This window comes from Pangasianodon hypophthalmus, chromosome 4, assembly GCF_027358585.1.
Source record: "Pangasianodon hypophthalmus isolate fPanHyp1 chromosome 4, fPanHyp1.pri, whole genome shotgun sequence".
NCBI classification, from domain to species: Eukaryota; Metazoa; Chordata; class Actinopteri; order Siluriformes; family Pangasiidae; genus Pangasianodon; species Pangasianodon hypophthalmus.
This window is the reverse complement of record NC_069713.1, coordinates 2,602,981-2,616,538: the sequence shown is the minus strand read 5'-3', so window position 1 is coordinate 2,616,538 and position 13,558 is coordinate 2,602,981. Positions and strand designations below refer to the sequence as shown.

General features: G+C 36.7%; 1 protein-coding gene across 1 annotated transcript; it reads left to right on the top strand.

Annotated features, from left to right (window-relative positions):
• The first annotated feature begins 2,663 nt into the window (after positions 1-2,663).
• Positions 2,664-13,241, top strand: LOC128318104 (cilia- and flagella-associated protein 251-like). The gene is made up of 5 exons (XM_053233222.1): positions 2,664-2,718; positions 4,863-5,045; positions 10,440-10,481; positions 10,776-10,898; positions 11,353-13,241. The coding sequence occupies exons 1-5, from the start codon at positions 2,664-2,666 to the stop codon at positions 12,252-12,254; spliced, it is 1,305 nt and encodes a 434-aa protein (XP_053089197.1). The 3' UTR covers positions 12,255-13,241.
• The last annotated feature ends 317 nt before the right edge of the window (positions 13,242-13,558 follow it).

Genomic DNA, 13,558 nt, shown 5'->3' with positions numbered 1-13,558 from the left:
GTGTTTAGTGTTGAGCGTTTAGTGTTGAGCGTTTAGTGTTGTTTTTAGTGTTGAGCGTTTAGTGTTGAGCGTTTAGTGTTGTGTTGAGCGTTTAGTGTTGTTTTTAGTGTTGAGCGTTTAGTGTTGAGCGTTTAGTGTTGTGTTGAGCGTTGAGTGTTTAGTGTTGTGTTGAGTGTTGAGTGTTTAGTGTTGTTTTTAGTGTTGAGTGTTGAGTGTTGAGCGTTTAGTGTTGAGCGTTTAGTGTTGTGTTGAGTGTTGAGTGTTGAGTGTTTAGTGCGAGCCAGACTGTGTTTAAAACTGTACCCAAAGTACAGATAAAAAGAGCTCTGCAGCTCATACGCCTGTTCGTTCCTGTGTCCTCAGAGCTAAAAAACGTCATTCTTGGTTGTATGTAAAATAGAATCCGGGGCTCTTTTAGCCTGTACAGGATTGTGTTCAGTGTGTCTGACAAACAGGAACGAAACTCAGCCTTGAACAAGACACTCTGCTTTGTGGTCAGCTTGGAGGCCCAGGGTTGGAGCATGTGTGAATGTGAGTGTGTTTGCGTTATATCTATTGTATTACTGGTGTGTAAGGTGGAAGAAGCCTTGCGTGTGTGTACGTGTGTATGTGTGTATGTGTGTATGTGATGGCCTGTGTGAGATGAAACGATATCGCTGGGTGATATCAGAGTGTGATGGGCTTTCAAACATGCAGCATCTCTGTGTTCTGCTCGGGGGGCTTTTCATTTCCTGTTACTGTGGTGAGTCTAACAACATACAATTACACAATATAATCTCACATGAAGTTTATTTTAAACCGATCCATGTTTCCGTCTTAATTAGATATTAGCTCTGGTGGAAATTAGAAATTAAGATGTCTAAGTTCCATATATACAAAATATACAGTAATGCATTATTAGGGGGCAAGGAAAAAAATCTTCTTTTCCTTCTTCTTCATCTTGTCATTGTTAATAATAATAATAATAATAATAATAATAATAATAATAATAATAATAATAATAATAATAGTAATAATAATTTATTAGTAGTCGCAGTAATATTAGGATATTTTATCTGCATTATTATTTAAATCCACATTTTTTTCTTTTGAAAAATCTGCACAGCTGCAACGCTTATATGTTTGCGTATGTTCCTTGATTGTACTGCGCAGTTTGTTATTTGTCCTTTTAGGGTTTTTTATTTTATTTTATTTTGTTTGTTTGTTTTAGCTTGAGGTAATTCGACCTCACTGTACAGAACAATTAAAATTAAAAAATTAGCCTCGTCTCATTTCTAAAAGTTTAGTCCACTAACTTTATGTTTTTAAAGATTATATATTTTTGTTACAAATTAATCACATTATGTCTGTTTGTTTATACGCAGAGTTTCTTTACTTAAAAAAGTAAATGTGGCCATTTTTGGTTTGTTTGTTTGTTTGTATTAAAGTATCTTATAGTTACAGTTATAGTTTCGAGTGAGAATTTTTCCTTTCGGTGATTTAATTTTTAAAAATTTGCTTTGATTTTTTTTTTCATTGTGCGTAAATACCTGTAGCATTTTGTGAGCTAGACCACAGTTGCCATTTTTTCCTTTCTAATATTTTTTCTAATATTTTTGCTTTGCATCAGGGTCACTGCAGAATTATTGGCACCCTTCAAGATAATGGACAAAAATGATTCTATAAAATAACCATGACACACTATGGGCCTCATTTATTAAGGTGAATATGAACAGGTTTATGTGTAAATGCTGCTGAGGATGGCTCACCTCGAGATCAGGTAGACTAAAGCTCATCATTAGATCGCTGTGGATGGTACCACACTTTAGGATGCCCTAAAGATGTTCTTTCACGCTCAAGTCTCAGTCACTGAACAGCCGATAACCTCTGATACGCTAGACATAAAGTTAAATTCAGAAATGACCTTGATGCTCTTACTCAACTTCCTTTTAACACACTCAGCACTCTTTGACTATATAGTATACAGTTATAAAAGAGAAATCATTTATAATCACACTATCCGGTGTCACCCCGATGAAGTCTGGTTCCTCTCAAGGTTTCTTCCTCATATAGTTTTTCACCACCATTTTTGCTGATTAGGGAAAAATGTATAAGTTTAAAATTTATATTTGGAATTTATATATTTCTGTAAAGCTGTTTTGTGATAATGTCCACTGTTAAAAGCGCTGCATAAATAAAATTGAATGAAATAAATCACGGGCCTTTACACAGGAAATTTGGTATTCATGAAAATCCTGTAAATTCAGAAGTCTGTTTGTTTCCTACTCGTGCTCCTGAGTGTTTGTAAATTTACACATAAGAAGAATCACTAATATAAACCTCCATTTGATCGACTTCATCATATAATCTGATTTTATAATCTGCATGTAATCTGTATGGATTACTGCACTTTTATATCTGGAGTATACTGTGGAGTTTAAACTGAGTATTTTTATTATGTTTACAGCGTTTAGCTGTTAAACACTAAAGAAGAGCTTTAGAGTCTCGATCAGAAACACATCCTCATGCTAGTTCTCTCGCTCAGGGACTCAGAGTAACATCCAGAGCATTTAGTCCAAACCAGTCGCTTTATTTTATTGGCTTTAATTAAAGAATATAAAAAATAAAGGAAGTGAGCAAACACACACCCATAAATTAAGACAAATCAAATGAATCATTCAGTTATGGTAAAGGAAACGGTGGTTTATAAACGCAGGGCCGGTGTGTCTGCGCAGAGCCGTAAGCCGTAAACAAACGCCTCAGCTGGTGGAAGATTTAGTGCTTGCTTATTATTATTATTAATATTATATATTATTAAATATTTTATTGGCACAGAAGTGAGTCAAAATAACTTCCACTTCTGATTTTCGGTCTTTACACTGATTGTTCATTTCATGCTCCCAGCTGTCTGTGCACTTCACCTTTTATGGAGTTTTGTGGGAGTCACTAAATGCAAATATTCAGAAAGTGCATAAACATACACATACCACTATGAAGAAAATCAGTTTACGAAACCTTTGTAAATCCGGGGGAAAACTGTTGTTTGGTTTGGCTTCGGCAAACATTCACATACAAGTTCAATCAATCAATCAATCAATCAATCAATCAATCAATAAACAAATGAGGCCCAATTATTTCAATTTATAAAATTTCAGTTTCTTAAAGTAATACTACTGACCATTCCTTTAAGAAAATATATTTCATGAGAACTTCTAATTTTTTTCCTTCAGTTGTAAAAATACTTCTAAATAAATGCAAACAAATCATCATCTGCAATTTTTTTTTTTTTTTATGTTCTCAGTCTCTAGGAATTTTCCTGGTTCTGTGGAGTATAAATATGAGGTTGCACACATGCAAAATCCCTTCATCATTCACTATCAGAGTGAAAGACTGATAAACTCTGTAACACAAGTTAAACTAAATGTTTCAAAAGTCAGCTGAATATCGGCCAGGGGCTGGAATTTTTTGTAGATGTTTTTGTGATCAGATGAGATGAAAATCAAACTTGGCCGTAAACACCATGTGCATGTTTTTTTTAAATAGACAAAGCCCCCAAACCCACTGGATATAAATATAATTTTATTATTTCTTATTTTCACAAAGAGCCAGTAATGAAGTTGCAAAATATTTTTATTGTGACACAAACAATGATTAAGACAAAAAAAATAAAATTAATAAAAACAGAAATCTTGAGTGTGCATAAGTATTCACCCCTCCTCCTCAACGCACTACACTGTAGAGCCACGTTTTGCTGCGATTACAGCTACAAGTCTCTTGGGGTATCTCTCTATTAGCTTAGCACATCTAGCCACTGGGATTTTTGCCCATTCTTCAAAGCAAAACTGCTCCTTCAAGTTAGATTGGTTGTGTTGGTATACAACAATCTTCAAGTCATGCCACAGATTCTCAACAGGACTGAGGTCTGGGCTTTGACTAGGCCATTCCAAGACATTTAAATGTTTCCCTTTAAGCCACTCCAGTGTAGCTTTAGCTTTAGCAGTATGTTTAGGGTCACTGTCCTGCTGGAAGGTGAACCTCCGTCCCAGTCTCAAATATCTGGCAGACTGAAGCAGGTTTTTCCTCAAGAATTGCCCTGTATTTGGTGCCATCCATCTTTCCTTCAATCCTAACCAGTTTTCCAGTCCCTCCCAATGAAACACATTCCCACAGCATGATGCTGCCATCACCTTGCTTCATTGTGGGAAGTGAACTATGGACAGATACTCCCATCTCTGCCGTGGATCTTTGCAACTCCTACAGTGTTATCTTTGGGGTCTTTGTTGAATCTGATTAATGCCCTTCTTGCCCGTGAGTCTGTGAATTTTGGTGAGCGGCCTTCTCTTGTCAGGTGGTCAGAGGTGCCATATTCTTTGTTTTGTTGCAAAAGAATTCATGCTTCATGTTGCTTGCTTAGTGGTGTTGCAGACTCAGGGGCTGTTCACAACAGGTGTATTTATACTGACATCATGTGACAGATCATGTGACACTTTGATTGCACACAAGTGGACCTTAATCCACTAATTACGTGACTTCTGAAGTTAATTGGTTGGACCAGATCTTATTTAGGAGCTTCATAGTAAATGGGGTGAATACATATGCACTAACAACCTTTCAGTTTTTAAATTTTTTTCCACTTCAACAATTTGGACTATTTTGTTAGGCCAATTCCATAAAATCAAAATAAAAATTCATTTTAATTCCAGGTTGTTATACAACAAAACAGGAAAAACACCAAAGGGGGTGAATACTTTTGCAAGACACTGTATCTATAGGCCTGCATAGTGCGTTGGTCTCTGCTGTGGCATGTCAATCTTCAAGAAAGTGAATTTGTAATGATCTTCTTTCTTTGTCCCTGATTTTTATCCTTTTGTGTCCTCTTAAAGATTCCAGTGAGACTTTATCCGTGGTTCAGTCTCCATCCACACTCACGCTGAGGAAAGGAGAAGACGTTCGGATCACCTGCAGCTGGAACATCAGCATCACCAGACCAAAAGTGAAATGGTTTAAAGACAAATTTGAATTTAACAAAACTGACAAACTCACAGAAACCCACAACAACATCAACAGTTCGACATTAGTTATAAAAAACGCTGATATAAATGATGCAGGCTTTTATATTTGTGAAGTTACACAAGACGTCCCTCAGCTGGTGAAGGCAAATGGAACGGGAACAAACGTTACATACGAGAGAGAACATGGTGAGAGTGCTTCTCACAAACTTCTCATTATGTAAGTCTTGTACGTTAACATGAATTAATTCACAGCAGAACAGTGCAAACAGCCTGGATGAGACATTTCTCAGAATTAATGAATTATGCTTTGTTCTTCGACACAGGAAGTGGTTAAAAACTTTTTTTTTTACAGGCCAGTTTCTTTTTGAGTAACTCTGCTAACTTGATGGACACGCCATCAAATAAAAATACAGAGAAATATTTCATATTTTGCTGAACATGTTTTTAAAATTCTTCTATAACACCAAAATAAAATTAATGAAGCTACCAGAAGGTGCCTTACACCTCAGTGAGGTCTGATGATAACCCTTTTTTTTACATTTCTTAAACTCAATTTGTGTTTAATGAAGATTTTTTGAGAGTTTTTTGAGAATCAGTAACTTTACTGCTTTTTAAACAGCACTTACACACACACGCCAAACGGGAGCGCTGGTGCACTAAAGCAAACCTGACTCAATTTTTCTTTTAACTGATCAGACTCATGGATCTCCTGCTATTTCTGATCATATTATGTATTTTTGTGTTAGTGAAGCAATAGCCATCTTGGGATATTGTCAGTATAATATAATAGTATCTACAGATGCACAGTATAGTGTTAGTAGTAGTATCTGAGGTTGTAGATTTACTATGTGTTGGTATCAGAATAAAATTCAATGTTAAGTGTAATATGATCTTCTATTATTTGAACCAGAGCCTGACAACCCAGTCTCACCTCATGCAAAACGTAAGTCAAATAAAAATTCTGATTATCTTATGATTATCTCAGTTATCTTATTAACCTCGTCTCTGAAAGTAAAATAGGCAGGTAACAGAAACTATTCAACTGTTCCCTACACTGTGGGTCTGATGAGATATTACTGGTCTATTGGCAAAATGTGGAGTGGTTTCAGTATTATTTTTTGTAAGTTTGCGCAGGGGAAATGAAACGAGACGGCAGGCCACGGGCATTAAGTTAGACACACATGTGATCTTTAGCATTACAGGAATATCAGTAGTGGCATTGTGTTAGTGCAGGATTATCTTTAGTGGTATAGTGTTAATAAAGTAGCAGCTATTTAAGCAGTACTGTATGAGCAGAGAGTGCTGCTGTACTGAATATCAGCCGTAGGTACTGACAGCAGTGCTGATATTCAGTACAGCAGCACGACTGCGAGTGTGATATTGCTTTTATACAACAATTCTATATACACAACAAACGGCTTCACAATAAACTATTGCTAGATTTGGAATTTTATGTCGTGAACACAGACATGTCCCAGTGCTGTTATACTAAATATCAGCATCCTTGGAATGCCGCTTGTCCAATTAAATTAGTGGACCAGAACTAAGTGCTGTATAAAGTGGTACAGTGTTAGTATATTAGTATCTACAGTACCCGGAAAAAGTATCTGCTCCTTCCTGATTTCTTTTATTTTTCAATATTTGCCACATGTAATTGTTTCAGATCTTCAAACAAAATGTAATATAACACAAAGACATCCTGAGTAAACACCAAATACAGTTTTTATACTGTATGAAATAATGTGTGGAAAAAAATAACCAATCTATTCACCAAATTTAATTGATAATTGGGTTCGATTAGACTAGACACACCCAGGCGTGATTACTGCCAGCCATGTTGACTCTAATCATCACTTATACAGAGTCTTTCCAGCAATGTGATGTAGGCTAAAAGTCTCAACCTGTACACTGAGCTAGGATCAAAGGAAATACGGGAAGAGATGAGAAAGTAAGTGGTGGTGAGGAAAATCTCCCTGAGAGGAAGAAATTCCCATCTCCAGCTCTATAATTCTCTTCTATACCTGTGTACTATATGGTCAAAAAGTACAACTGCATAAACAGGAAGTTCATTATAGTTTGAACATGAAGTCTATTTTGTTAAAGTTATCCACTGTTCACTGATGGACACTTGAGTGCAAATCTGTTCATGGGAATCGCAGTCCTAAAGCTATCATAGCAATTATAGTCCTAAGCCATTGTAGCAAAACCATCTTCATGGTTTTAAAGTGGCACCATCTACAGTAATCTCATGTATCTTCAGGCTGTCCATGTGGAGCCATCCTCAGCAGAGTGAGTGATTTCCAAGTGATGAGAACTCCAACCAGATGTAGGGCGTCAGGATGGATCAGGCAGGTCTGGAGATCCAAAGGGGTCAGGATCACTGGTATCTCAGGAGTAGCATGTGTGAGAGAGAAAGAGAGAGAGAGAGAGGGAGAGATTGTTAGTTAAGCTTTTGTCCCGTAATGGTTAAGGACAAGGTACTTTGTGTGCAGAGTGCAAGCAGGGACTCTGGCAAGACTAGCTATGACAGCATAACTAAAAGGCCAGAAGCTAACACAGACATGAGGACACCCTGGGACATAAAGCAGCAGCCACTCCACCATCACACCTGAGTGAACGTGTGAGAGTGGGGGGGTGACAGCATCCAAACATCCCAGTTCACCACAACACTCTGTGCCTGTGAACCCTCCAGACCTGCCCCTGTACCTATATCAGTGTGGTAAGGGTTACAAAGCCATTTCTAAGTGAACTGCAGTGAGAGCCATTTTTCTCAGAAACAATTTGGAACAGTGGCGAATCTTTCCCAAAGAAGAAGAAGAAGAATATATAGAATATCCCAGCTTGTTAGGAAGCTGGGGTCAAAAGTTTTAAAAATAACCATTTTTTTTCTTCAATAAATAGAATAATCAATTTTCTTTAAAAAATGGTGTTGTGTGTTTTCTCATGTTCTCCTTGTCTCATATTACATTTATTATGAGAATCTGAAACCATATGTGCAAAATAATGTGCAAAAATACAGGAAATCAGGATGGGGCCCAATACTTTTTTCCTGGCACTGTATAACGTTAATCAGCAGTAGTATCTGTTGTGTTACAGTGTTAGTATAGTGGTATATAGTGATATACTGTTAGTATTGCTGATTAGTATCCATAGGGATATACTGTTAGTATGATATTATATATAGTATATTTAGTATTATATATAAGTGTTAGTATTGCAGAGGAGTATTTATAGTGATATACTGTTAGTATGATATTATATATAGTATATTTAGTATTATATATAAGTGTTAGTATTGCAGAGGAGTATTTATAGTGATATACTGTTAGTATGGTATTATATATAGTATATTTAGTATTATATATAAGTGTTAGTATTGCAGAGGAGTATTTATAGTGATATACTGTTAGTATGGTATTATATATAGTATATTTAGTATTATATATAAGTGTTAGTATTGCAGAGGAGTATTTATAGTGATATACTGTTAGTATGGTATTATATATAGTATATTTAGTATTATATATAAGTGTTAGTATTGCAGAGGAGTATTTATAGTGATATACTGTTAGTATGGTATTATATATAGTATATTTAGTATTATATATAAGTGTTAGTATTGCAGAGGAGTATTTATAGTGATATACTGTTAGTATGGTATTATATATAGTATATTTAGTATTATATATAAGTGTTAGTATTGCAGAGGAGTATTTATAGTGATATACTGTTAGTATGGTATTATATATAGTATATTTAGTATTATATATAAGTGTTAGTATTGCAGAGGAGTATTTGTAGTGGTATAGGGTTAGAATAGTAGTGTCTATAACGGTATAGTGGTAATATTGCAGGCGGCTGTGTCTCAGGTGGTAGAGCAGGTTGTCCACTAATCGCAGGGTTAGCAGTTCAATCCCCAGCCCCTTCACATGCTGAAGTGTCCTTGGGCAAGACACTGAACCCCAAGTTGCTCCTGATGGCAGGATAGTGCCTTCGTGTGTGTGTGTGTGTGTGTGTGTGAATGGGTGTAAAGTACTTTGTAGAACTGTTAAGGTTAAAGGTAATAAAATATAAGTGCAGAGCATTTACCATAAGTATCCATAGTGGTAAATACTGTGCATGTATTACTGTGATTTGGTATCCATAGTGGTATACTGTTAGTAGTATATCTCCCTATATAGCAGTATATACCCATCCTCGACCCATCCTGATGCCCTACTTCTGGTTGGAGTTCTCATCGGTTGAGTTCAGTCACTGCTGCTGCTGGGGCCCCATGTGGACGTTCTGAAGAACTGTTTGGATTGCTGGGGATGGAGCCACCTGGGGGCTGTGGAGATGGCTTGAGGATCACATATGGGGAGCTGTACTGTACTGTACTGTACTGTACTGTAATGGCTTGGGACTGCGATTGCTGTAGTGGCTTTGGGGCTGCAGTTGCCACGAGCAGCTTCATACTCAGGACTCCATCAGTGGACAGTGGATAGATTTTAACCAACCGGACTTCTTGCGAAAACTGTGATGAATTTACTGGTTGCACAATTGCACTATTTGTCCATATAATACACAATAATAGAAGGGATTTATTTATAATCGCACTATCTGTTGCACCCAGATGAGGATGGTTTCCCTTCTGAGTCTGGTTCCTCTAAAGGTTTCTTCCTCATATCATCTCAGGGAGTTTTTCCTCACCACTGTCACCTCGGGCTCGCTCATTAGGGATAAATTCACATATTTACAATATATTTTTGTGAATCCATTTATCTTTGTAAAGCTGCTTTGTGACAATGTCCATTGTTAAAAGCGCTATACAAATAAAATTGAATTGAATATATATATATATATATATATACTGAGTTAGAGTGTTAATATTTCAGAGTTATATCCATAGTGGTATACTGTTAGTATGGTGTATATATAGTATTATATATAAGTGTTAGTATTTCAGTGTAGTATTTATAATGGTATAGGGTTAGAATAGTAGTAGTGTCTATAGTGGTATAGTGTTAGTATAGCAGTATATATAGATGTAGTGTTAGTATTTCAGAGTCGTTTCCATAGTGATATAGTGTTATTACAGTTGTATCTAGAGTCACAAAGTGTTAGCACAGCAGAACCCAGACCAACATGTAATATCTATAGTGATATAAAACAAAGTATTGGATCATACATGAGTGTATGATATTTTAATGACTCATATATGAATGTATAATATAAAAAATGAATTACATAATAACACATAATAACATCATATATTTCTGCTGGTGGTTAGTGCTAGTAGTAGTAGTGGTGTTAATATTGTACAGTAGTATTTATAGCAGTATAGTGATGTACTAAACCCGGACCTGAGTTGCTGTGACCATCAGCTTCTACCCCCAGCCTGTAGACCACTGTGTTCTTCTAAAGCTGCAGATATTTGTAATAATATTATATCTTTATTGCTGTAACCAGATCGTGACAGACCAGACTCTCGCGTGATCCCTGGTACAGAACGTAAGTGTGTGAATTATTCATATTTTTGAGAAAGACTGATAGTACAAGAAACTGATCCTTATTATTCAAGAATCCATTATTTAACCTAAATCCAGACTTTGAATGTTGAGCTTTGTGAGAAATCCATGTTTGGTACCCTAATAACCCCGTTTCTTTTTTTAAAATGATTTCTGTTATAGTTTTAATTGAACTAGTAACACATCCAATAGATTCAATAAAATTTGATAGCTGTACTTGAATTTTTGAACTGATTAAATAAAAACTGGTGTAAATCTCTCTCTCTCTTTTTTATAGCAGGGCCTGCTGATGAAGAAGGACCGGTCATTTTTGCAATCCGATGTGTGCCCTTCGTCACGCTACTGCTGGCCGTCTGCTTTCTTAACAGGGATCACAAAAAGAACAAACGCCTAAGAGCAGGTGATTATACACCACAAACAGGATAGAAAAATCCTGACAAGGAAACTGTCTAAAACAAAAACCAATCAAACAAACATCTGTCAGTATCCAAGGCAGTTAGCTGATAACTTTGCTGAGTGTTAGTGTCTCAGCTCCATTACAGCTTTCTCTCAGGGACATGTGGCTCGCTACACAACGAGCTGCACTTGAACCACATAAAGGTGTCCGAGTCGCCCCACTGTATAGAAAAATAATGTGATATCATTAGTAAAGCAAATCAAGCATGTGATTCAACTTTAAACGTTTCCTAGTGGAAACAGTGACATCCGGTTAACGCTGTGGCTGAACGTAGCCTGCAGCTCTGGGGATAAAGAGGGACAGGAATATTCTGAATGTAGACGTCAGACATGCGACGGTTCAGGAGAAGAAATAAACTGCTGATAAACTGATAAACTGCTGTGTTTGTGTTTGTAAGAAACACAGAGGGCAGAAGAGCAAGCTTTACTCATAGTGGAGCAGAATGAACAAACCAGACAAGACGAAGAAATAGAAGAGAGAGATGAACAATCAGGACAAAGAAGAGAAGTGGAAGAGAGAGACGAACAATCAGGACAAGAAAAAGAAGTGGAAGAGAGAGACGAACAATCAGGACAAAGAAGAGAAGTGGAAGAGAGAGACGAACAATCAGGACAAGAAAAAGAAGTGGAAGAGAGAGACGAACAATCAGGACAAAGAAGAGAAGTGGAAGAGAGAGACGAACAATCAGGACAAGAAAAAGAAGTGGAAGAGAGAGACGAACAATCAGGACAAAGAAGAGAAGTGGAGATGGTGAATGAATTAACGGGACAAGAAAGAGAAGTGGAAGAGAGGGATGAAGAAATGGGACAAGAACAAAAAGTGGAAATAGTGAATGAATTAACAGGAAAAGAAAGAGAAATGGAAGAGAGGGACGAACACATGGGACAAGAAAGAGCAGTGGAAGAAAGGGATGAACAAACAAGAGAAGAAAGAGCAGTGGAAGAAAGGGATGAACAAACAAGAGAAGAAAGAGCAGTGGAAGAAAGGGATGAACAAACAAGAGAAGAAAGAGATGTGGAAGAGAGGGATGAACAAACAGGAGAAGAAATAGAAATGGAGGTGGTGAAGGAATTAATGGGACAAGAAAGAGAAGTGGAAGAGAGGGATGAACAATTGAGACAAGAAAGAGGAATGGAAGAGAGGGATGAACAAACAGGAGAAGAAAGAGAAATGGAGATGGTGAAGGAATTAACGGGATTAGAAAGAGGAATGCAGGAGAGAAATGAGGAAGTGAATGAAGGTGTTGAACAGTGTTTCGTGCAGCAGCTGAGGGAAACTGCTGGTTTTTCTACATGCTAGAAATCACGATTGTTTAATCAGACTTTCCCAAACGATCATAAAAACAGTCGTACGCAAAATACGGACCGTCGCTCTGAAGATCCAGCTTTTTACTTTTAATGAAACAACAAAAAGAGGTTGCTAATGCTAAAGACCGCGTAAGTTCACAGTAATCATTAAAGTCCAAACAGTTTACAGGTTGAATAATGTATATATTTTAATTTAATAAGGTTTATGTAATCAAAAGCTGAAAATAAACTTTTGAATATTAAAAATTCCCGTGTTTTAATTTTATACACCTAAAGTACGGTAAGTCGTGTTAAAAAACATGCTTCATCCATAACGGGAGATTAACAGCTCCTGCTAGCATAAAAGTCTTAAATAATAATAATAATAAGATTAGCCGAGGAGCGTCCAATCAGCACACCACAGCGTGTCACACACAACACACACACTTATACACTTCCTTTCCAGAATCTGGGCTGGAAAATGCAGGCTTTTTTAAAATCCTGCTAAACCTGGCTTAACGTTTTACCTGCTATTACACACCTTTAGGACATTTTTGTCAAGCTTTTGTGTGTATGAACTTTTACAAACCACAGAAAACTTTTAAACAGGATGAGGACAGTAAATTATTATTTTGTCTTCTGGGAAACATGTAAATATCTTATGTAGCTTCTGAAGGGTGGTACTACATGAAAAAAATAAAATCTTTGAACCAAATGTAAAGATTTAAACAATTTACACTGATCATGTTGTTCAAAAGTTTACACCCCCCGGCTCTTGATGTATCGTGTTTCCTTCTTGAGCATCAGTGAACGTTTGCAGCTTTTGTAATAGTCGTGTTCGAGTCCCTCAGCTGTCCTCAGTGTGAAAAGATGGATCTCAGCATCATATAGCGGCTGATGGAAAGGAGTCAGATACGCAGAAGATGATGGAAAACGAGAGAACGTGCAGAACCTGCAGGCTTTATCTGAAGAACAGTGTGCAGTTTAACTGATCAGGACAAACAAGAGACTCATGAACAACGATCACAAAACATAAAAACAGTCGCTGATCATCAGGAAACACACACAGGATTAAGAATCGAGTGTATGGAAACTTTTGAACTGAGTCATTTGTTAAATGTCATAAATTCAGTTATTATTGTGTCTTGTGGACTAGATGGAAACATCTGCTGTGTGAAATCGCTTATTCAGGGCAGAACTTAATAAAAACACAGTGCACTTTTTATGATCCCTCTTTTTTTTTTTTAATTAACATTTCGCTGATTCTGCAAGGCGTATGTAAACTTATGACCCCAACTGTACTAACAGGATGTACTG